Below are 24,881 nucleotides of genomic sequence, written 5' to 3'. Positions count from 1 at the left end.
TCTTAATGGACACAAATGAAAATGTAAATATAGAGTCCAGTCTTACCTTGTCCATAATCTTTGAATTGGCCATAGCCAGAACCATGTTCATGTTATCAGTCTTGCTTGTGAACTTGAAAGTACTGGGGTGCTGTCGGTAGTTTACTTCATCAAGGGCGAATTTAGCAGCTTTGGCCTTCTCAACATCCACAGAACCAATAGGAACCCAACCGATTCCTCTAGAGAAGTTGTTGTAATCGGACTTGTAGAGATTCTGTGGGTTTAAAGACAAAAACAGGAACTTGTACTTTGTACTCAGGTACAGGTCAATTGCTCTGCTGCTGGATATTTCTGTAATTTAGAATCACACCATGATAGATTACAGGTGTAAAGGTAAAGCATACATCACTCTGAATGTTCATCATGCCGCGACACTGCTGCAAGTGCAGGTTGTCAGGTAGAAGCAAGTAGTTGTGTGGGATCTTCCTGTATCCAGCATAGGTCTGCACTTTTGAGGCCTGCTTGGCATGTGCAAGACTCATCATGTCCACCGGGGTGTGATACTTCAGCTTGGACTTTTGGTAGTCCTTCTTGTAGTTCTTGTCACTCTGCAGCTTGGCCACCTCCATGTAGTGAACCAGCAGAGGATCGTCCTGGAGGCTGCGGAAGCCAACGTGGTGGCCCTTTGCCTTCTCATAAGCCAGTTTGTACTTGTACTATATAAGAGAAAAATATTAGTGATGACTCGCTGAATTCAGTACACTTGCAAAGGCGCATAATGAGAATATTACAACTTACATTGCTGGCGATGTCTCTGGAGGACTTTGCTGCTACGACAGCGATGGAATCTGCCTTCACATGATGTCCTTTGAGCAGATCTTGACGATGGGCATAGGTGTAATAATTCTAAATAAAATAATTCATAGTGCTGTTAGAAATTTTGTGAGAACTTAATTCCTCTATTAATTTTTCATGTGCTCAAAAGCACACAAAAAACCACCAGAGAAAAATCTGTCACTCACCTGGCTGATGTTGACAGCGTTGTATCTGGCTTGCAGCAGTTCGGGGGAATCAGCTGGGAGGTGGTATGTGTGCATGAACTTCTCTCCACTGGCTTTATACTCTTTCTGCAGAGTTATAACAAATAGATGTCTTAATGTCTAGTCTGATGAGGAATTCAAATGCTTAAAGACAAATAAAAGATTTATACAAGAGCAAAACAATCGCAATTATGATGTTCACTCCTTTACCTTATTCATGATCTTGGCATTGGCCTTGGCCAGCTCCATGCCCATGGAGTCAGTTGAACTGGTGAACTTGAAATTTGAAGGGGGCTGACGGTACTTTGTCTCATTCAGAGCTGCTGCTGCTGTCTTGGCCTTTTCCACCTCCAAAGACCCAATGGGAATCCAGCCAGTGCCCTTGACTGAAGTCTCATATTCCTGCTTGTAGTTAAACTATAAATGGACGAGACAAGGGGACATGTTTAGCCTGAAACCTGTGAGAACCCCCAGTATTTGCCAACTTTATGACATAACAGACCCCTTAAGGAAATCCAACTTACATCACTTGCATTGTAGTTCATGTTTCGAGCGAGGCCCACACTCATTGAGTCAGGTAGAAGACAGTAGTTATGGTGATGCTGCTTGTAGCCAGCATAGGTCTGCACTTTTGAGGCCTGCTTGGCGTGTACCAGACTCATCATGTCTACAGGGGTGTGATACTTCAGCTTAGCCTTGTGGTAGTCCTTCTTGTAGTTCTTGTCACTCTGCAGCTTAGCCACCTCCATGTAGTGAACCAGCAGAGGATCGTCCTTGAGGCTGCGGAAGCCAACGTGGTGGCCTCTGTCTTTCATATAAGCCTTCTTATACTGGACCTAGAGGTTCAAAAGCAAATCTAAGTTTTTAGCATTCAAAGAGTTTTAATAATTACATCATCAAACACAAAGTAGGTGGTACAAGACAATAGACACTGCCTCTCTTCTCTGCTGTTTACAATAATTGCTGCTATTGATCTTAAGTCACTTTAATCATCACTTGTCACTTTATCTTGCCATTCCCTGCACATACTGTCTCAATTCCATGCATAATTAACTTCATTATTCATTTTGTACTTGTATATACCCCCTATTTTTATTTATCTTATCTAATCTATTCTGTTTAATTTGCATTTTGTATGACCTTCTTGCTTGTCTGTGCTGCTGCAATGCCCAAATTTCCCCTGTGGGGATCAATAAAGTACTATCCTATCTATCCTATCCTATTCTAGACATATTAAAGGGAATGCTAACTTAGTTTTGTGTGGATATCCCATCAGTATTTTCTAATTAAGCATACTCCTCTTTGCTGCAATGCTGACCAAGAAAGTTATAATAAAGGACATGATGTATTATACGGTAGCAGCAGCAGAATGTGTCTTGTAGGGTTGTCATGATACCAGAATCATTTCTGTTTAGATTCCATGGCAACAAAAAAGAAGTCCCATGTACAGAAAATGTGGACTTTTTCTTGTATTTGTCTAACCCAGCAGCTCACAGTGCTGCTACAGAAAAAGGTATGGACCAATTTTAAAGCATTCCATCTCAATTATCACTCATAGTCTGGTGATGTCTGTATCTGCAGAGAGTCTACTCATGTTCGGACTGTGTGAGAGCTGCTGTGTGACAGAGGGCGGAGCAGAGACACCCTCAGCGCACAGCATGAAGTCAAGGCTTTGGATGAAAGAATCCAGCTTCTTCCCGCCCGTTTGTGTGGCTATGTATGTTTTTATAGGTTCTATCTATGTATAAAAAAAGCAAAATTTGCCTTTTATATGGAGTTTGTGAATGATACGTGGACCCAGCCCTCCCAGGAAACTTACATCACTGGCAGCATGTCTGGCAGCTTTGGCGACGACAACTGGGATTGCATCCGGCTTCATGTCATAACCTTTAGCAATCAACTCATGCCAGGCGTGCTTGTAGGCTTTCTGAAATGACAGATTGTAGAAATAAATAAAACAGATACAATACAGACTGAATAAGTTTGGTTAACTTCACAGATTTACCCACACTTTATCTCCTAAAGTTTATGTTGCATCATACACAGCTACATATTTAACTACATTACATTTAGTGGAATATCAAATTGTGTGCAAAAAGTGTGCTGGGATAAAAAAATGTTTTTGCTGATTTGTAAAAGTGATTTCTCAGTATTTCTTTGCCTTACATTGCTGATGTTATAGGAATTGCACTTGGCCTGGAGGAACTCAGGCACATCAGGAGGGAGAGAGTACTTCTGATGGATCTCTTCCAGACCTCTCTTGTAGAAACGCTGGAGGGCGAAAAAGAAATAGGAGGTGATGTCATGTCTGCTGTTCATCTCAAAGTAAAGATTAAAACAATCTCTTCTCAGGTGCTCTCAAGTTCTCAAGTGCAAATTGGAAACGTTTTTCCTGCAGGAGTAGAGTCAGAGTGGCTGTAGACTCACATCACTCCTCTGAAGCTGGTTGACTTTGGCCTGCAGTTGGATGGGGTGATCGTCAATAGCAGTGAAGGGGATCGTGTCTGGAGCTTGTCTGTATTTTTTCTGTAGGAAACAAGGAGAATTAACGCATGATGTTACAAATATTGCCAATATCTATAATTATCTTTATTATATTTAGTTATTAACGACTATAAATCCTTCATCAGGAAATGGCGCTGTTGGATACATACCTCGCTAAGGATCTCAGCAGCTTTCTTATTCTTTTCCACTTCCATTGAGCCAAAGGTGATCCATGGGGAACCCTTGGTGTAGCTGTTGTAGTCAGACTTGTACTCATTCTTAGAAGTGAGGAAACAAAAACAAACATGGTGTCAATTAACATATTTTACAACAACTGTGCAAGAAGGCATTGGATATTATAATTTTTGCCTTTATTTGATACGACAGATGAAGAGAGACAGGAAATGTTTGGAGGAGAGAGGAGGAGGTGACATGCAGCGAAGGGCCGAGGCCTGACCCGAACCCAAATCCTCTGCGACGAGGACTATAGCCTCTGCACATGGGGAGCGTGACACAACCACTAGGCTGCAGGCGCTCCCCTCGGTTAGATATTATATTTAAAATCAAACTGTCAACAATACAGGGTTGTAAAGTCTGTCTAGACTCACATCACTCTGGATGATGTTGGCTTTCTTGGCCAAATCCAACAGCACGGTATCGGGGGGGAGGAAGAAGTTGGTACTGATGCTTCTGTATCCGGTCATGCTGCTGATGGCCTGGGATTTCTTGGCCAAGGTGACGGACATCATATCCAGTGGTGTATGATACTTGGTCTTTATCTTTTCATAGTCCTTCTTATACTCACGCTGTGGAGATATCATGGAGAGATTGCTCAAGAGTGGCCTCTTATTAGGTCCATTAAATGAATATTAAAGGACATGTTCAATATGAAGGCCTACAGCGAGCTAAGTACTTACATCACTCTGGATTTTTGCCACATGAACAGAGTGCAGGATTTTAGGATCGTCATTAATGCTGAGAGCTCCAACCATCTGCCCCTTGTTCTTCTCATATTCCTTCTTATATTTGACCTGTGGAGACAAACAGAAAGTTATCCGACACAAGGTTAACAAAAAGTAGATGGCTAAATAATGAAAGATCAAAGTAATCAATAAATGCAGTAATCAGAAAGGCAGAAACTGTAGCGTGCTTACATCACTGGCAATGTTGGTGTGAGCACGAGCAGCAAGGATCGAGATGGCATCGCCCTTGACCTCAAACTTTTTCGCTTTGTCTTTCTCCCACTCGTACTTATAACAATTCTGCAAGAGGAAAATCACAGTGAGGTACACAATGCAAACCAAATAACAGCAGACAGAAAATCGGTTGTTATAGCTTGAAATGAATAGGATTCAGAAATGAGCCGTGACTTACATCACTGAGGTTAAAAGCGTTTACTCTGGACTGGATGAAGAAGGGATAGTCTGGCGGCAGGCTGTTCTTGACCTTAATTTTCTCGTAATCGGCGTGGTAGTTCAACTGCAAAAAGAGCAAAGTGATACAATTATTCTTTAAGTTAAAACAACAACAACATCTCTCCTCCGTGTAAAACATCAGTGCTCATTTTAAAGCTGCTGTGAGGGTTTTATTGCTGGTTATAAAAGGAACTGAAATTCATAGTGATGCCTGTTTGTGACCTACAAAAGCAAACAAGACCATCAGGAACAAGATTGACCATCTCTTTCTCTTTTTTTAAAGGTTTACATCTATATATATATATATATATATATATATATATATATATTTTAGCCTTTATTTGGAAATAGGACAGTGGAAATAGTCAGAAATCAGGGTGAAAGAGAGTAGGGAATGACATGTGGGAAATGAGCTACAGGCCGGATTGAACCCGGGCCGCCCACTTCAAGGACAACAGCCTCTGTGCATGGGGCGTGAACTAACCACTAGGCCACCAGCGGCCCTACATAGTACATTTTTATCATTGTAAGTACTGCCACAGGGTAGGTGTCAGACACAGTACCTGACAGTACCCTGCAGAAAACAGCCTTTGTGGACATTTTCCATGGCAAAGATATTTAACTGTTAAAGACAGCAGGGAAAACCCTGTCTACATGTGCAGTACAGGATCAACAAAGAAATAAGAGGCACCGATTTCTACACAGGGGTCACCCAAAAAAGATTTGTGCAAGGTGTTTTCTGACTTCCCATCACCAGAGGGCAGCAGTGCATCATCTGTGCTCCATCTGAAATATCTTAACTGTCCCTTTCCCTGCCTCCCCAGCCCCTCTCCGATCACAGGGTTTATTCTGGGCCAACTGAATGCTTGTTGCTATTTATACTACAGAGAGATGGCTCTCCAGTTTCCATGGTGCCCACAGAAAGACAGCTGGGCTACGTGGATGATTGGGCACATTTTAACGTGATCTGCACATCCAGGAGAATTTGATCTCGACTGTAAAAGGTGATTGTAGCAATTTCAGTCAATAATGGACAATTTTAAGAAACAGATATGTTCACATCAACATTTTATGAATCACTGTAACTTACTTTAACATGCAGGAAGAAATCATCAAAACGATAGCCGTACTGATAAGTAATATAACCTTTAAATACAAGTGATGATCCAATGGGAGGTGTATTCAAATGTATAGTGTATCGGTACCACGAGAGGTGGTCCATGCAGTCATACTTACATCACTTAGCTGCTTGGCGTTAATGGCGGCTTGAACCTGAACTGGTGAATCAACTACTTGTGTAAATTTCACTGTGTCGGGATGTTGCCGGTAAACTTTCTGCAAACCGTAAGACAGATAGAAAGATTTTATGATCAACAAACATCGAACAAGAGGAATGTCAAACCTAGAAGTAGAAGTATTCAATCAAAACTGACATCTTTACACTGCTGAAGCTTCTTTGTGGCTTCATACTCGGGCGTCATTGTTTGAGGGAAGAAGCATCTTGTTTTAATGTCTTCGTACTCAGATTTGTACAGTTGCTGCAAGACATGAAACGCAGCTTGTGAGTAAAGACAAGATCAATTCAAACACTGGTTTTAAAATTGCCAAAAAAATGTGAGAAGAATTCAAAAATGACTCACCTCATTCTTCATTTCCTCCATCTTCTGGCAATGAATCATGTAAAGATCTTCATAGCTGCCAATGTAGTGGCCCTTCACCTCACTTTCATACTTATCTTTGTAACGTGCCTAAAAAAGGAAATAAAACGATTTTAAAGAACAATAGTACTATTTGTTTTTGTCAAAAAAGTATTTAAACCTGTAATTTTTCTTACATCAGAGAATTTCTTAAGTACTGAGTCCATCTGAAATTTGGGCGTGTCACAGTAGTTGATGCTGAAACCCCGGGATTTCTCATAGCTGGCCTTGTATACTTTCTGCAAAGAACACAGAAAGGAATTTTAACAGGAAACAAAATACAACAAAACACTTAACACAGAGAAACAGAGAAACAGCTTAACTAAAAATGTGTTCAAATGGATTTCAAACCGTAAACTCACTCACGACTGTAAACTGCTCTCACTTCAGTACTGTTTAAAGGTCACATATTGTTCACAATACACTTTACCATGTTTTTTGAACATTTATCCGGTTCTAAGTCTGTCTACAAGCCCCCCAATTATGAGAAAAGTCCATCCTCTCCGTCTTTTATCTGCTCAACTTTTCAGAAAATGTGTGCTCAAAAGGGGCGTTTGGCGATTTTCCCTTCATGACATCACAAAGGGCAGTAACCCCTCCCCCAGGTGGATGACACTCCCACAGCTAGGTGTTTGTTCTGACCTCTGAGTCTGCCTTCTCACTGTGAACAAGAATAGGGCATGGTGCAAGAAAGTCCAAGCCACCTAAGCCCTTCCAGAGAGGGGCGTGGTCATTTACATTTACATTTAAAGGTACAGACACAGAAACAGCCTGTTCTGAGCAGGGCTGAAATAGAAGGGTTTATAGGCATGATCAAATATAGGATCAGAGTGGATTTAGAACAAGAAACCTCCCAGATATGTTTTTGGGAGCGCTGAGACTTATTGAAACTGGTTGAATTGGAGGATAATGTGTGACTTTTCAATGTAAATTGAGAGATTTTTCCCAAATTAAAAATGAAGAAAATCCACTCAAAAAGAGGCTGTAAGACGCTCTAAATAAAATCCAAAACCACCTCAATCACTTTGGCAGCTTTTTTTTTGGTTCATGGTCTAACAGGAACTTATGCATGCAATATCTCTGACAACACAGAAAACACACATGGAGACCATTAATGCTAATTTTTTATACTTCTGTACTGCCTCAAAAACAGTCTCTTATGTTGTCCTAAAAAAATACCCTCTAGCATCCATCATTTTTCATCAAACCAGCTGTGATTTGAAAAAAATATTTTTTTGGCCTTGGTTTTCTCGACACCTACGTCACTGAGGATGGTGCCGGCGTATCTGAGCTGTCTGAGGAGAGGATTCTCTGTGGCGGGGAGCGTGTTGTAGTCGGCCTGCGCTTTCGTCTTCTCGTATTCCTTCTTGTATTGGACCTGACAATGAAACATGGAGAAATGTGTGAGTAAGAAAAATACAAAATTGTGTTCATGCACTTAATTCGTGTGGTAAGTCATAAAGAAGGGACAAAAAAAAGCACTTGTACAGTCATTCATTGTGAGAGAACACATCTTTATAGTTTTCCTGAAATGACGCATGTTTGAATTGTGTGTGAACATGTGGGCGTCTATGAGGTATACAGCAGCAGAAAAGCCTCTTCACATCGTCTGATATGTTGTCACTGGGTTCAAGAGAAACGACAGGCTTTCACAGTAAGAGTGAACCAAATGCAGATCCCTCAGTCACGCAGTGTACGAGTGTGGGCACAATACACCGGGTCCCTGCGTCAGAGTGGACTCGCTGCATTGACTCATACTCTGCTCTGAGACACGGGTCAACTCTTTGTCGTGTCTTCCACATGAGATAGTACGTATAAAAATAATCCATCACAATTGCGTTTGTGTGTGTGTGTATGTGTGTGTTGTGTGTGTGTTTACTCACCTCACTAATAGCAATGCGAGACTTCTTGTTTGTGTCGTAAACAGGCGTGTCTGTTTGCATGAAATAAATTTGGTCTTTTTCGTCTTCAAATGCTTGCGTGTATTTCTTCTACAATAACAGAAAAAGGATTTACAGTTAGTTGTAAAAGAAATGAACAGTTGAATACCATTCTGGTTATTCTGTGTCCTAAGTGTTTTCAAAGCTCTTACACTGCTGAGGTTGTCCATCGCCACCCTGGCAATGGCCACATCGAAATAGGGCGTCTCGCACCACTGTCCCTTCACATTTTTATTGTAATCTTCTTTGTACTTCAGCTGTGGAAAACAAAACACATTCAGTATTAGAGTATTTGTATAATGAGATCCGGGACACTTTGTTTGAAGAGAAGAAAATGACTGGAGGAACTTTGAGCATTTCATTTTGAAGTCATTTTAATCTCTTTGACTTTATCATAAATCTTCTCTCTGCTATGTTTGTGCTCCTTTGTCTTCATGCTTGGACTTCATCTAAACTGTACCCTTATATCAGCCTCTTTTGTTGTTTTGATTTCTGCATTGCATTCTGGGAAACCCTGGTTTTGTTTTATCTGTGAAAGCAGATTGTCACTCTATTTTCAAATGTGCTATCTAAATAAGGTTATTATTATCATTATTATTTTATTCTGTTTGATAAAACACATAACAGGGAATGACTGGAATCCCTGTCATTTCAAACTATTGTTAGCCTCTCCCCTCCAGCTTAGTATGACCATTAATATCAGAGAGCAGGTGGCCCGTTATTCCCCACAGTGGTTTGGGATTTGTTAGCCTCTGAGGGCACTGTTTCCATTTGTGCACTGTGCAAACTTCAAGCTCTAGTGTCTTAAATTAACCCTGCTACTTAAATATCTTTAACAGATCAAATGTAACAATGCAGGGGCATGTCCAGACTGGGGTGGCCCACCTGGGGCACTGACTTATAGGGGGCTGGCTTTAAGTTTGTGCACAAGTTTGTGAAATTCAAATATTTACCCTTTCATTCCTCATTACTGATCTGTACTTGTAAATAATTCAATTTTGCAACTTCTAATCTCTTAGATAAAATAAAGAAAATGTACAAAGTCACAATTTCTAGTATTTGGAAAACTGCATGTACTCTCTTACACACTGTCTAAAAAAAATATTTAATTGGCAATGTTTTGGTACCCAAAGATTGCGAGTAAGTCCTTTTTAAGTTAGGCAGAGTGCAAGAATATGCATGCAAGTCTTTATGGACTATTTCCTCTCCTAAGAAGCTGTCTTATGAAATAGATGTGCTCAGTATTACTTTACAGCTGAGGTTTCAGCAGCCTGTTGCTACACAGCTAGAATAGTGCATTTGAACTTAAGTCCCGCCTCTGATAAGATAAATAGCCAATCATTGTTTGGGATTTTTGGGGTGGCCAACTAGTTTTTAAGGGGGGGCCCATGCCACCCCTCTGGACACGCCCCTGTCACATTGATTCTACTTTATCCCACATCTCCAAGTGTTATGTGGGTAAACAAATCTACAGGAATAAATACGACAGCAAGGGCTGCAAAATCCACTGCAGATTTATGAAGTGTATTGTACTGTGTTATTTATTAACAATAACAAGAAAAGAGAATACAGAAGAATATAGAAGAAAGATGTCATTATGCATTACGAGGACCATAAGCAAGCTTTTAAAAAAACAGGCAAATTCTTACTTTGCCTACTTTTATCTTTTATTTCTTTCTCTATTGGTTTTACACTTGTGAAATATGTTTGAGAGCGACTTCAAACCCTTTCTGCTTACATCACTGCGCTGATTGGCCACTCTCCTCGCCAGCTCCACCTCAGGAGGATCAGCCAAAGAGGTGAACTTGGCCGTGCGTTCAACGTGACCCTTCTTGTACTTAACCTGCAGGAGGAGAATCAAAGTGAGAGCTTGACTTAGCAGAGCTGGTTCATTCTTTAACATCAATAGCTGACCTTAGAGTAGTCTGCCTCATACAGATCTTATCTACATTGATTGGTGACTTTTCCTACATCAGCAGAAAACGCAAAAGGCAATTGTGTTCCTCAGGAAAGAGGGGCACAAATGGCCATTATAATTGCAATCACAGTTTGTATGTTACATCTGAATCAGCACTTATTAATGGACCCTGAAAAGAAAGAATATATTTATTGGCAATTTTTTAGGTGGAGCATAAATGGCAATTTTAACTGCCCCACTATACAAGTGGAAATTGCCACTTATTTTATATTACGTCTGACTCAGCAGAAGTGGCTGACCCTAAGAGGATGAGAAATATATGCTAAATGGATTTGAGCTTGTATAGCGCTTTTCTGGTCTTCTGACTACTCTAAGTGCTTTTACACCGCAGGTCACACCTACACACTCACAACCAATCAGACACTGATGGCAGAGGCTGCTATGTAAAGTGTCCAGCAGAAGTAAATAATCCCATTCACAAATATTCATAGCAATTTGGGGTTAAGTGTCTTGCCCAAGGACAAATCAGACATGCGGCTGCAGGAGCTGGGGATCAAACCTACGACTCTATCAACTGAGCCACAGCGGCCTCAGATATATAAAATGTGCTTGTCTCTGTGGTAGACAACGAATGGAAAAATTACGGCAAAATCCTTTGTTCTACATTGTTAAATTTATAATACATTGTTGCATAATATGACATTATAAGAAACTGAACCAAAAAAACGGCATTGGAAATATAATCAGTAGCTATAGATACCAATCATAGATTGTGATATATGTTGTTTTTTTTAGAACGACCTGCTGACATATAAAAGGCAATTAAAACTCTCCTACATCTGAAAACTATGTCATGGTATACATTATGTTGTCAAATTGATCAAAACACAAATACATAAAAAGGTTCTTATTCCAGATTTATACAGTACGTCACAATATTGTGTTTTTCATCTTATCACACACGTGTCCAAAATCTTAATGTCGGTCGACATGCATTTGCACAGACTTCAGAAGAAAACAGGAAGTAGTCAGGAAACTCAACTTACATCACTGAGGACTTCCTGAGCCTTGGCCACCCTGCGCAGCTCGGGGCTGTCGCTGTACGGGTAGAACATGGTCTTCTCCACATCCCAGTCCTCAGTGTAATGTTTCTGAGCGAGAGAGGGGGGAGGGGGTCATTTAGTAAACGGTATAGTTAGATGTTTTTCTAATGTCAGAGAAATGTTTCTTCTGTACATAAAGTGCTGCTTACTTTGCTGTAGTTAGCAGCATTCTTCACAGCCAGGACCAGCTCAGGAGCATCAGGAGGCAGCATGTACCTGTCCTTAGTCTCATCCCACTTCTGCCTGTACAGAACCTATGAGGGATGAGCACAGCACAGGTGTTATATATCACAAATATTTGTTTAAAAGTATCAGTACATTGTTATTTATGTAGATAGCTCACCTTGCTAATCAGATCAGACACATGCTTGACGTGGATGACCTCCCTGGCCTCCCCGTCGTACAAGCTTTGGTTGCGGGCCTTATTTCCCTCCATGCGATATTTAACCTGATGATGATACATGGAATAAATTATTTTTCATAACTAGAGCAAAAGCAAATCATTTATTCATCCTGGTTGCAATGTTGTTATAAGCTTAACTGAGCCTGAGGAAAAATCATAATGGACTGGTTCAGAAATCACTGCTCCACTTTCATGTTGACACATTTGAGCTACAATATTTCTGCCCTCAAAATATTTTCTTTTAAGTAATGAGACATACAGTGATACTAAAACGTGGGCCCAGTTATTCAAAAGTAACCAAACAGGACTAAAGCTATTTGATAGGATCAAGTCTTCAAATGGAGGTGCTCATAAGGAGAAAAAAAAACATTACATAACTGAATAAGATCAGGTAATTCAGTCCTGGTTATCATCCCCATAAGTAGGATGACTTTGATTAAAAGAATTATCAGGATTATCCTGGTCCCCGCAGAGAGCTGGATTCAGGATGGATTACAGGGAAGACTTTGAAAATGCTCAGAACCATTTTTTACAAGGTAGATGATATTTAAAGACATTTAAAAAGAAAAAAGAAAACATTTGCCCTAAAATTCTGTCTTGTTTTGGTGTCAAAGCTTCAAAAATAAAATGTATATTTTAAAGTAACTGTTGGGATCTTTTGATTTGTGTAGATTTTGGTGAACCCCTGTGGACAAAGTATGTAATGTGAAGTCCCCTTAAGACGACTGGAAATCCTGATTTGGAAATCCTTTAAGGTTTGTATCTAGATCAGGTAGATCTATTCCAGCTTTCTTAAAATTTTTTTTAAAAAAACGTTGTCAAAGTGAGCTGGATTATGTGATCCTGGATATTAAACTGGATTAAACCAGATTAAACCTTTTGAATAACCAGGGCCCTTGTCTTCAACAAAAAAAAAAACTTTACCCAGCATGAATTGTGGGAGTTTATAATCCAAAAAGATTGTGGTACCTCACTTAGTTGCTCCTGGGCCTTCCTGATGCGAATCATTTCAGGACTATCAGTGATGATTGCAGGAGGCTGCCCTCGGGTCAAGTCGTAAGCATGCCTGTACTTGTTCTGTTGAAGAGAGAGATAATCGTATTGAGCACCGGAGTCATGAAATACTCTGCAACCAATTAAGTACTGTATCTGAGGTGAAAGAAAACATTAATAACTGCTTTGAATCTCAAATATATTTATATGAAAGTGAGTTATCTGGCTTGAAATACACAGTGAATAAGTGTTACACATGGTGCTTACGTGACTGTACTGCTCCATCATCTTCTGGCTGTGAGCCAGGTATGGAGTCATGAACTTGGAGCTATCCACTTTGACCTTCTTCCTGACTCTCCTGGTAGGCAAACCGGCCTGGAGGAGGACAGAGTGAAAAACTATTAACCATCTGCCTAACGAAATGGCCTACGTCTCTCAATTTCAGAAAACATGTAGGCCACATAGGAAGTCAAACTACAACTAACAGGGCTATCACCAAAGACAAGGAGAAGGATGCAATGTCAATTCAACAGAACAAATAATCGAGAAGGTGATTTGCAACTTTATCAGAAACACTATTGAAAATCGAATCATATCGATACATGTCTCAATACAACGACAACCAAAATAGAAGTCCTTGGTATCTAATAATTGATCATTTCTAGTGTTTTTTCATTAAGAAAGATTGCAGACAAACACGTGCACACTGTCTAAATTGCACAAACACTTGGGAAACTTTTGTGTGACCAAACATTGCCGACGTATTTGTGCAATTTAGACAGCGCTCTCTCTCTCTCTCTCTCTTCTGCTCCTGGCAGCTTTTGATTTAAAATATAACTGAAGCTCTGCAGTTATTTTAAAGCTTCAACACTTTCTGATACTAGTGATTATAATTTAACAAAGACTTGTATGACTTTAAAACAAGTGGTAACCAAACAAACTAACAACTTGCTTGGTGTTCGGGACTTTGCCACACCGATGATGATTTGTGTGACTCTGATGTTTACCTTTAACTCTGATTACTCACCTTCAACAAATGAAACGGCACATGCTGAGACTCAAAGGGTTTTAAGTGAAACCCAAATATATTCTACACACAGACCTGGCTGTTAGGATAATGACAGGATATACAGCATGTACTCAGATAAAAATAGATGAAGGGTGACTACAGGACTGGGAACAACTACACATGTAAAGGAAAGCGCTTAATATACATTAACAGCTTCAAAGTTTCCATAAGGTGCTTCCCTACATGCAATGGCCAGGCTCAGCACATATAAATATACCTAAGAGTTACAGTGTAGCATCTGTTGAGACGGGAAGCATTACAAAAAAGAAGCCATTTCTTCTTGACAGGTACAATAAAATTTGGTTTTGAATTGTTAAAAGCTGCAACAGACTTTGATGCACATGCAGAATTTTCTGCAGTAACTTAAGAGGCTTTATTGACAAACCTGACTGCAAAGAAAGAGAGACACTGCCTTTAATGGAATAAGCAGACAGCAGGAAAATCCAGACATGCATGCACATAGGGAGGGAGATGCAACATTGTCAAGACAAGGGCGGGATATCCTGCTCAGGTTGGTACTGGTGTCCCTTGGGAGGGAGGTGCTTTACCTGAATGGACTGACTCTTTTGTTCACCGACAGTCGTGGTGGATGTTGTTATCTCCTCATAATACTATAAATATAGGAAACACTCTGGGGTTTTCAAAACTGCCAGAACAGTTGAATGGAGAAACAGCACAGTATTTTGTTTTTCTCACAGGATTGAGGTTGATTTTTCCACAGCTCTGGTGCTGATCTATCAGTCCCACTTCTAGTAATATAATCTAAGCTGCTCTACATTAGTAGCTGTTCTGCTCTCAAACAACCTATACACTCCATAAAAGTGTTGTCATCAGGTATCTCTGTGCCTAACCTGTAACAAACAGACTTCTTCTGCACACAGATTGTGTCACTGAAAGAATAAGGATAAACCCTGAGGTGAATGTGTCGTAAGTGTTCATGACTGTCTGTATTCAGAGGAAACAGTAGCATTTATATCCTCTGTGTTATGTGAGCCTGACTGTTTCTAACTCTGTGACCAAGTCTATAAAAACCAGACACTCACATGACTACAATCCTATTCTTAAATTGTCATTAAATATACTTTTATCCCTGTTGTCTGGTGCCACAGCACACAGCAAGTATACAAGCTGTTTAGACAGCTTTGTAATCTCCATGTCTGTTCACACACAGCCTCTAACAGATTTTTCTCGCTAATCTCGAGCAACATCTGGCCGATGCAGATAGTTGTGGTTATATCTGACGACATTTGGAGACCTCTGTCGCTGAGGTTTGTGCCTCCAATCTACGACAGTGAAGGGGATTTCATTGCGTTTGTCTCACAAACCATGTATACTTCAGGAAACAATGTGTTGCATCTAGAGGTTGGAAAAAAAATTGTTTGATGTAAAAATCGAGATTCGCATCTTCTGACATTTCTAAATTGATTCATAACTTCCAAAAATCTTCTTTTTTTTTTTTGTCTCATTAGTCACTCCCTGCTAGGTGCTAATGCTAGCTCTTTAACTCAGTAGGATGCCAAATGGAGAAGCAAGAGATTCAGCCAGTCTCACAGATGACTGGAGTAGATCCTGAAGTATGTACTAATTCAAAAATAGACTTTGAATCATGAATCCAGAATCGTTTTGAATCGAAAATAGATTCTGAATCGAATCGTGACCCCAAGGTTCAAAATCGAATCGAATCGTGAGACACCCAAAGATTCCTAGCCCTAGTTGCATCAATTAAAAATATTAACAGTTTGTTTTTTGTAGGATATCTGGAATAACAATTATGATGTTTGTGGATTTGTCCCCCTCCCCCCCACCCCATTGTACTGAAGTGATGGCAGAACTCATTCAATTTATAACCTAAAAGTTTCTGCATCATTAGTTCCCCCGTGAAATAAGAGAGAAAACTGTTGTTTTGCATCCACTTAAGCGGAAAGCTTTATAATCAAGCTGGCCACCTCTCCTCTCCACCTACAGGATCAGGTTCCTTGAATAGCGTGTCTCACTAACAGCCAACTATGAATTTTCCTTCCCTCTCTTTAGAAGCTGTCAAAGTGGGACCTTTATGGCTGCATAAGGTTGAACTGAAAAAAGACTCAATATTCCCTTCAAATCTTCCTGAAATCTCGGAGCAACCAGAGCTGAGAGAAAGAACATCTCAATCATTTGGATCGACATTTACAAGAGGCTTCATTATTCAAATCTATCAGACAGGAGAGAACCATCAGTGTGGATGGAAACTACTACCACGTTGCACGTCCCTACAAAGCAGTGTATAAACTGATCTATCGACTGTCACACAGGTTTTCCATGCATTCTCCTCTCCTAAGCAAATTTCTAGCGGTGTGACGTTAACCCGCTGGAGGCTATCAGTGTGATTTATAGCACAGTAGCTCCTCTCATTCTCCCCTCCACCCCTAACTCCCTCTCTCGCTGCTTTCTCTCCCTTCGCTTCCCCCTGCACTCCATCGCTCTGCCAATGAGCCGTAGATGTCCACTTCTAAATTTGTCTGAACGCCAGACAGAGAACTCTACACTCCTCCCCTCCATGACCTGAGGAGTTCAGTCGTTAAAAAAAAAAAAAGTCAATACTAAAAAAACACATTTTAATGATTTATGAGGTAGATCACTTTCAAATAAAAGTGCTTAAAAACCTGCGCTCAGTATGTGTATTTTCCATTATGACCCTTCACTATGTTTCTCCCCATTCTGTGGATTAAATAAGAAGCCTTCTTACTTTTCACTTTAAACAGTTCAGCTTTTCTCCACAGTGCAGATGAAAGTGCTCGTGAAATCAGAGTGTATAGGGTGTTTATCGTTATGAGTATCCTTCTGTTACGCCTCCCAAATGATTTACATCTTTGCTTCAAAGATGGTAAATGTATTTGAAACAGATGATATGTTATACGGGAGATGAATGATAGCAACTACATTTTGGTTGTGATCACGTACAGTAATCCTGCGACAACCATTCAAACTCCCCCATAAGATATCATGAATATTAAGTAAGGACAAATACAAGGCAAACTTTAATCCTATTTCACCAGGAAATATGAGATTAAGGTGTTAGCCTTCTGCTTTCACTCTTCCATTGGACACTGACACGGAGAACTTCAGCAACACAATAATTCATGTAGAGCATATACGCACATAAAAACATCCTGCAAAGTATGCTGACAGAAATCACTGGAGATAGGTGGATGAACACAAAAATTCAATGATCGGTTTGAAAATATGTTGTGTTAAATGTTATCGACTCATTTTAAAAAGAAAAATCCAAATTCTTCACTTCAACTTCCAGAAACGGACACTCCCTCAAACTGCATGTAATCCAACCTGTAACTAGGTCTGCTGCACAGGAAGGATGCCATTATAAGTTGGGTACCATTACAGCATGACAAAATATGTTAGATATGTTAAATGCGGTGGATTGCCTGGTTTAAAAATACAATAAAACTAATTTTTTCAATTTCTCTGCAGGAATATCTGATTTTATGTTTCATTTTAAGCAGCTGTGTAATTATTACTTCTATTTAATAAGGTTGTGTGGCTGGCACAGCCTCTGGTTAAGGCCTCTGTACCTTAAGAGAACAACAGATTATGTCTCAGTAAAATATTCACGTTCATAATCCTCTTCAGTTTGAAATACTTTTGATTTAAATTGGTCTGTTTAAGGGAAATCCAGGACTTAAAACCCATCAGAAGGGGTCCCTGTGAAACAGGATCCACCAGCAGGCTGGGTGACTTGTTCCCTGAACTGCTGACTGGAGAGGGTCATTAACTTCCCTATTCATAGGGGGCCTTCCACAGGGCCCGCAGATCAGGCAAATACCCTCAATGTACAGGATTCAATGAAATCCCCGGCTTGACGTTTGTGTTTTTGTATTCTTATTAAGGCTTGAAATGGTAAAAAAACAAAACAAAGAAAAACAAAGTGACAAACTTTCTTTCACTGTACAATAAATTTATATAACAGAGTGATGAACATGTCCACTTACCTCGTCAATAACCTCCTCCTCCTCCTCATATTCCTCATACTCCTGACCAGTATCCGCCATTTTGACAGTCTTAGAGGTTCTACACAAAACAGAGATGACAACTTTAGGGCATTCATCACTCAACACCTGGATGTTAAACGTTTTCTCTCATTTCAAGGCTTACAACATGTAAACCTCCTTAATTCAGATGTTCTATCCATAGCACCTAGCTCATCATTTTAACCAGCCGTTATCAAAGCTTAAACTGGAAAGATAAAAAAGCTGCACCAGCAATCTTTTAGGATGCTGCCAGTCAGTCCCCATTGAGCACAATCACCCTATTTTAAAAAGGGAATTAAAAACAGCACACAACAGAAAAACAGAACACTAACATGTTGATGTTTAACCAATGCGCATGCCATACCAGCCAAAGATTGCCGCAGTATTTCCTGACAGTAAGGACTCCTCACTTGCCATCCACTGGGTCTCAAACTGATAGTCCAACTTTTGTGATTTTCCCCAATCCTGCACAAACTACTAACAATAATGTGACACAATTCACAAGGTGTTCAACAAGCGTAAATCAATAATGACACAAGGAGAATTGCAGACTAGGGGATGTGAAACACTGAGTGCATCCTTATGGGCCTTTGCTGCCCCTCCTCCCTCACTTGCCACAACACAGTTCAAAGACCTGAGCCTCCAAGCTGAAGGTTGGCGACAGCTGCCCAACAGTGCTTCAGCTATTTGACATGTAAGCTAATGCCACAGCCTGATTGGTGGACTCTGTTTAGCAAACGGAGATGCAATGCCTTCTGAGGCTGCAGGTTAAATATAGGATGGCATACGAACTCCCTTTTTTTAGCACTTGATTGCCCTCTCTTTAGATTAAAACATACTTTTTGTTCTCTAAAACATGACAAATAGGTGTGAAAGATAAGATGGAAAGACCAAATAGGCCGAAAGGTGCTGAGATTGCGGAAAGAGGGCAAAAGGGTCAGACTTCTGCTGATGTTTCGGATACATCCAAAAGGCAGGCCAGCTCTCATCGTGCTTCAATCTTGCAGTTCTGGACCGTTATTTAAACTCCATCAAGGTGCAGCAGAGCTTTCCCTCTCCTTATTCCTCATTCAGCGGTCCTCCTGGATCCGTATGGCAGCAGTTTAAGAAATGATGGAAGTCCAAGCAGATGGAAAGCCATGCAGGTTGTAGAAAATAATGACATTGGTGCTTTATTATCCTTTTTTCTTTTTTTTTTTGCTTACCAGTAATATTAAAGTTAAATGGTCTCCCAAGCCGCCAAAGTCTTCCCAGCTTCCCTCCAGAGAAACGCTGGGCGACAGCACACAGCTGCAGTTTGTACCCAGGTTATCATGTGGCCGGCGCAGCCAATCACAGACCGGTCCTCTCGAGTTTCAAATTCTAAATATACTTAAGTGATCCTCACAGAAAAGAGCACCTGTTGAGGCTAACACATCAGCGGTACAGTTATGAGGAAGGCAGTGGGCACTGGTGGAGTTGGGGGTCTGGAGAAGACAAGAGTTAACCCCAACTACCACACTGTGTGTGTGTGTGTGTGTGTGGAGGGGTGTGTGATTGTTGTGATATTGATAAATATCACAACAACAGTTGTTTATAAAAGGTTTGAAAAGGTCACAGATGGGTTAGGATATGAGTATGAGCCTGTGATGAGAAGTCTCTAGCTGACAGCCTAGCAGGACTGTGAGTGCCAGATCTGTTGAGGTCATCTGTTAGCTGACCCTGAGCTCGCTAGGTCACGTCAAGAATCAGGTCAACATTAGACTGAAGACCTGCGAGACAGAAAAATAACAAACAAGCAAATGCTCCGACAAATACGAACCACATAAGAATAGTTATAGGTACGTCAAATGTAAGTTTATCTGGTTAATCGCAGACGCCATTTTGGATTAAGACAAAGCCCGTAAACACATAATGAGTCACCCTGCATAAGCCCTGACATTTGCCTTGGAATTAAGGTCGAGGACATTTGACATGATAACATTTTAGACAACTGAGGGCAGACCAATAACAATCGTACACGCATCCATAAGGTTTTTTAACCTTACAGTGGTCAACCAATTTAAAATTTATTTTTGAACCCTTAGATCACAACCTGCAGGTCATACAGCAAATATATTCTCTACCTGTAAGGAAATGGGCTTGATTCAATCTAAATCCATTATTTTTAATGTAATAAAACTATGTAAAAGAGTCTGTGAGCTTTTCTGTGTACGGCCTCTTTGAACGGTCCTTTAAGGTGTTCTCTATTTGTAAACTCTTTGTTGTTGTTTTTTGTGAGTACATGTTTAAGGGCTGCGGATAAAATATAGCTATTGTACCAATTCCAGCACAGTTACATAAAGGCATCTTGCTTATATGTTGATTAATTAACACTATGCTAATGCATTTAATTCAATGAAGAAAATAAACATTCTAGCAGGATAAATAGCCGATACCCAGAGCACAAAAAGCAAATGTTTAAATGTAGGAAATGAGGTAAACTGCAAGTTTCACACAATCCATGAGTAAAAAAAGACTTTGAGATTTAAAAATACAGGAACTATTTCTAGACTGCGTGGGTTGGACTTTTGAGGTCCAGCTGCAGATGTGATATAGGCCTACTTCAATTTATGAATACAGTTGTGGAAAATGGTGTTATACATGTTTATAGAATTTTAGATAAACAATTTTTAGATGATGTGCCTCTATCTCTTTGGTATGTCATATCTTTGCTCTCACTCGTTTTGCCAGCAGCAGGGTGCTGCCCAGGGACCCAGATGGACAGCAGCAGCTGAGCGTCCCTCTCCCTATCTCTCTCTCTCTCTCTCTTGGGAGAGTGGTAATGGCTCTCAACTCTGTGATGCACTGGATGACTTGCTGCTCCGGCCTCATTAGCAACATCACAAGTCTTCATGAAATCTGCAGAAACTGAAGAAGTAAAGATGTTTTGAAGCCATGAAACTAATGAACAAATATATTGTTTTAAAGTGAACTAATGTTAACACAGTCACTGACCTTAATGTACACAGAGACACATTCAATGCCCAACATCGAGGTTCCATATTTATTTTTATTTTTTTAAATATTGTTATCCTTTATAGAGTTGTTATCCTCCCGCAATGCCCAATTTACCTTCGATAATCAGACTTTTTAGGAGAAATAGTCCCTTTAAAGATGTTGCTGGCTTATTGGTAAGTAGATTTGCTGGAGTAAAAATATGTCGTTTTACACATTTTGTCATTTTAAAAGCAACAAATGAAATTGCATTGACTTCTGTTGTTCTAAAGAGAGTGCCCTGGAGTTTTTTGTTATTTTTCAACTGTTTGTATCCAAACCCAGAGATCACCTCGAACCTACACTTTTTGTTTAGTCCAGGAAGCGCTCCTTCTAAGACCCCCCCCAACCTTCATTTATTTGTATTTTTTGCATTTACTTCTATTCCATTGAACCCTAACCCTAAACTCTAAACCTCGGCATTTAAACCAAGAAGAGCTACGCACAGTTCAATGAACCCTTCAAACCTTTTGTCGAGTATTAGGTTATACGATTTTATACAGCTTTGAAAACATTCGGTGCATTACGTTTCAACTTCAGACAGGGTATCACAGTCTTTTAATGATTCTAGCAGTCAAAAGAATGACTTCCTAAAGCCAAGGACACCCAACAAGGGGGGGGGGGGGGGGGGGGGGGGTGCAGGACTACATGATGCTTAGTCACTGGAAAAAAGTGACTGATGACCACTGACACCAGAACACAACAGCTGCAGGATGGACAACCAAAACATAAACACTGCCAACAGTCAATCCTTGCACATCAACACATAGGGATGAAAGAAACAAAGGTTCTAGTGAGGTAAGACACTCAGAATAAAAACAGTCAGGCAGTGATAGAATGACTTTGCAAATGTAGAAAGATTTCCAGACTAATGCAAACATCTGGACTGATCTTTAAAGCTCTATTAAGAAGAAGCAAGTGATGTCTCGGTTTAGTTTATCTTTTAGGTTTGGACTGATTTATTTATTTACTCTCACCGTGGTATCACTTCTGGAATCAGGAAGATATATTTAATAGGCTCTACTGTAGTCAGGCTTTCATTGTTCTCAACATAAGGTAGACCAGTGCAAACAGTATGTCGGTCAACTATCCAGTCAGACCTTTAGAGTGATTATAGTGTCTGACACAATCATTGACTCACTACTCCAAATAAACTGGAACACAGAACCCTCCTGTCCTAAACGAGGGGGCTATAAAAAGTATTTCAACTCATTATTACAAACATATGTTCACAGTATTTCTTGACTTTTCATAGTTCCAGGAACTCTTGGAGCCGTTTTGTATTGATGCCACACCGCAGGAACTATTTCAGTCCCTCAAACCTTTTTATCTCCTGATGGAGAGTACAAGAGAGACTTTGGAGTGATGCAAAGTGCACTGTGATTGGTTCATACGTCTGTTGATTGGTCCAACACTAGAGCTAATCCACTACCACCAATCGCCATTTTTAAATCCTGCTGTAAACTTTCGCAAAAATCAGTAAATAACAGTCGGTAAAAACTCTTAAAAATATACATTAAAAAACACGGACAAATGGACCTACAACGATGTCTAGGTATTGTTGAGTGTTAATGCAAGGAGGAAATGCAGTCCTTTTAAGGTTCATATCAGCTGTCACCATTGACAGACAGAAAAAAAGTCCCCATGGTTTGGAGTTCTGAGGTAACTCCCTAGTGGAGAGTTCCTCTTCAAAAAGTCCCCAAAAATGTTTGGTCCGAAAACACCTATTGATGGCCGACTTACCAGCTACAATACCTGAAATGTTGGCAAAAAAACATCTGAAGTTGAACACCTTCAACAAATACATTCCTGACGCTATCCGAGGTGTATATTTTACTGTTTAATAATCTTGTTTCTTAAAGTCTTGCCCTTAAATTGTCTAACCATTGACGTTTTTGTGTTCACTGTTCTTGTGGTGAAGCACTTTGTTGTGATATGTGCTTTATAAAATCAGGCCCATTGTCATAAAACAGTTTCATAACAAATTGGGATGTTGTATACATTGTCAATAAAAACAGAACGACAGATTAGTGAAACATTGAAACCCCATATTTAACTGAAAATAGCACTAAGTTAACAAATCAACTGTCATTGTTTTGGGAAAACTAAATGTCCATGTTGAATTTACAATAGTTCCCCAACTCTTGATGTTGTTCAAAGAAGAGGTGATGCAACAGTGGTGAATGTGACCCTGTCCTGACTTTTTTTGCTCTATTCAATTTGGTGTCTTTGTGCTATTTTAGAAGATATATGGGTTTTCAATGTTTTGAAAATAATCACATTCTGTTTTATTTACATTTTACACAATGTCCCAAGTTAATTGGAAACAGGGTTTTAGTATAATAATATAAAAACCTTTTGTTGAACATTTTAGATTGAAAACATCACATTCATTTCACTATTGTTCAAACTTCAGGAACAATCAGGCATTCATGTTTAATGAGGGCAGAGCCAACTTCACTGGTGGAAGAGAAGAAGGCGATGTTGACCTTCATTTCTTCTTTTTTTAAACTCTTTTTGGAAACAGAAGATGCAGATTGCTTATTTGTCTTAGCAAGAGAATTATGTCCACATACGATTTTCACAAAAAGTATTTCAAAATACTCTTCAGTTATTTATATCAGTAACTTCCTAAAAAGGGTTAAAGTTGGAAGACTGTGTGCTCTGACTCTTTGCTCATATACTCAAGTCATGTTTCATAAATTACCTGCCCAAGGCATCTTAAACAAAAATCATGTACCCCAGGCTTATATTCAGACTGTTATCACTCAGTGTAAAAACTCTGAAATGAGCCTCCTTGATTACTGTTTAAAACTGTTCATGGGTCAACCGTTACACAGGGCACAGAGTGAAGCAGTAAACCATAAAACGAGGAAAATCACATATTATGATATATTACATTATTATTATTATTGGATTCTATACATTTCATTATATTGTAAGTCAGTCAGTCTGTAGGGACTTGGTTTAGGAACCGGATGGTCGCCGGTTCCAGTTAAAGTCTCAGTGTTGACCAAATCTGGAAATTGGTCTGGTAGCTGGAGAGGTGTCAGTTCACTTCCTGAGCACGGCACAGGTGCCCTTGAGCAAGGCACCGAAACCCCCAAACAGCTCAGGAGTGCTCAATGTGTGCATCCCCCTCTCTCTGACATCTCTCCATTAGTGCATATCCATAGGATCCTGTTTGTGCATGTGTGTGTATTTCAGCCTGTGTGTGTAGCACATTTAACAACACAGTGCAAAATTGAATTTCACCTCGCGGGATTAAGAAAGTACGTCTTATCTTACTTTATATTATATTGAAGGAAAGTCAAGTGGCTGTTTGCCCACTTGATTAAAAGCTACTTCCATTTAACAACATTATCATGGCAGCATAAACACTAGAAATGAGTTGATACTTTGGAGGGCATTGGGTTGATTTGTGTAAGTTTTAATTTCACATTTTGGAAGAATGAAACTCCTACTATGTAGCCCTTACTTTTCTGCGTTCTTTTCTTCTTTTTTTAACCCCCTCTCTGCTGTCTGCTCACATTTTGGACCTGGTCTCTCTTCTTCTTCTCCTCCCCTGCTCTTTTAATCTGTGGCTCTGTCCTGTCTACTTCTGTGGCAGCTCATCATGCTCCCTGAAAAGCACCAGTGGCCGTGGGCTCATGTGACACATCCCGGACTAAAAAAAGAATGACTGTGAATGCAAACACAAAAACTCAATGTAGTCAAATCTTATCCCTGGGGCAAAGTAAATGATACAGGAGAACGTAGTTGATCACCTTGAAATAATACTCACTCATGACAAGCTGAGA

General features: G+C 39.9%; 1 protein-coding gene across 23 annotated transcripts in view; it reads right to left on the bottom strand.

Annotated features, from left to right (window-relative positions):
• neb (nebulin) overlaps positions 1-19,333 on the bottom strand; it is a 69,517-nt gene extending 50,184 nt beyond the window's left edge. For 14 of the 23 annotated variants that reach the window (XM_065962542.1, XM_029280284.2, XM_065962552.1 and 11 more), the window contains exons 1-30: positions 19,272-19,329; positions 18,028-18,106; positions 14,590-14,652; positions 13,240-13,347; positions 12,949-13,056; positions 11,920-12,024; positions 11,726-11,830; positions 11,520-11,624; positions 10,294-10,398; positions 8,708-8,812; positions 8,499-8,606; positions 7,877-7,993; positions 6,753-6,854; positions 6,559-6,666; positions 6,352-6,456; positions 6,155-6,253; positions 4,878-4,982; positions 4,658-4,765; positions 4,421-4,534; positions 4,112-4,309; positions 3,674-3,781; positions 3,447-3,545; positions 3,186-3,290; positions 2,839-2,946; positions 1,544-1,855; positions 1,230-1,436; positions 1,002-1,106; positions 778-885; positions 384-695; positions 47-253 (exon numbers count right to left, since the gene is read on the bottom strand). In XM_065962542.1, coding sequence (XP_065818614.1) covers positions 47-253; positions 384-695; positions 778-885; positions 1,002-1,106; positions 1,230-1,436; positions 1,544-1,855; positions 2,839-2,946; positions 3,186-3,290; positions 3,447-3,545; positions 3,674-3,781; positions 4,112-4,309; positions 4,421-4,534; positions 4,658-4,765; positions 4,878-4,982; positions 6,155-6,253; positions 6,352-6,456; positions 6,559-6,666; positions 6,753-6,854; positions 7,877-7,993; positions 8,499-8,606; positions 8,708-8,812; positions 10,294-10,398; positions 11,520-11,624; positions 11,726-11,830; positions 11,920-12,024; positions 12,949-13,056; positions 13,240-13,347; positions 14,590-14,652; positions 18,028-18,087 — 3,699 coding nt within the window. In that variant the 5' untranslated portion in view covers positions 18,088-18,106; positions 19,272-19,329. Of the gene's footprint in view, positions 1-46; positions 254-383; positions 696-777; positions 886-1,001; positions 1,107-1,229; positions 1,437-1,543; positions 1,856-2,838; positions 2,947-3,185; positions 3,291-3,446; positions 3,546-3,673; positions 3,782-4,111; positions 4,310-4,420; positions 4,535-4,657; positions 4,766-4,877; positions 4,983-6,154; positions 6,254-6,351; positions 6,457-6,558; positions 6,667-6,752; positions 6,855-7,876; positions 7,994-8,498; positions 8,607-8,707; positions 8,813-10,293; positions 10,399-11,519; positions 11,625-11,725; positions 11,831-11,919; positions 12,025-12,948; positions 13,057-13,239; positions 13,348-14,589; positions 14,653-18,027; positions 18,107-19,271 lie in introns of all 23 variants that reach the window. The other 9 variants (XM_065962554.1, XM_065962549.1, XM_065962553.1 and 6 more) reach the window with 5 other exon arrangements.
• Positions 19,334-24,881: the final 5,548 nt, after the last annotated feature.

This window comes from Labrus bergylta, chromosome 13 (assembly GCF_963930695.1).
Source record: "Labrus bergylta chromosome 13, fLabBer1.1, whole genome shotgun sequence".
NCBI classification, from domain to species: Eukaryota; Metazoa; Chordata; class Actinopteri; order Labriformes; family Labridae; genus Labrus; species Labrus bergylta.
This window is presented reverse-complemented; position numbering and strand designations above follow the sequence as displayed.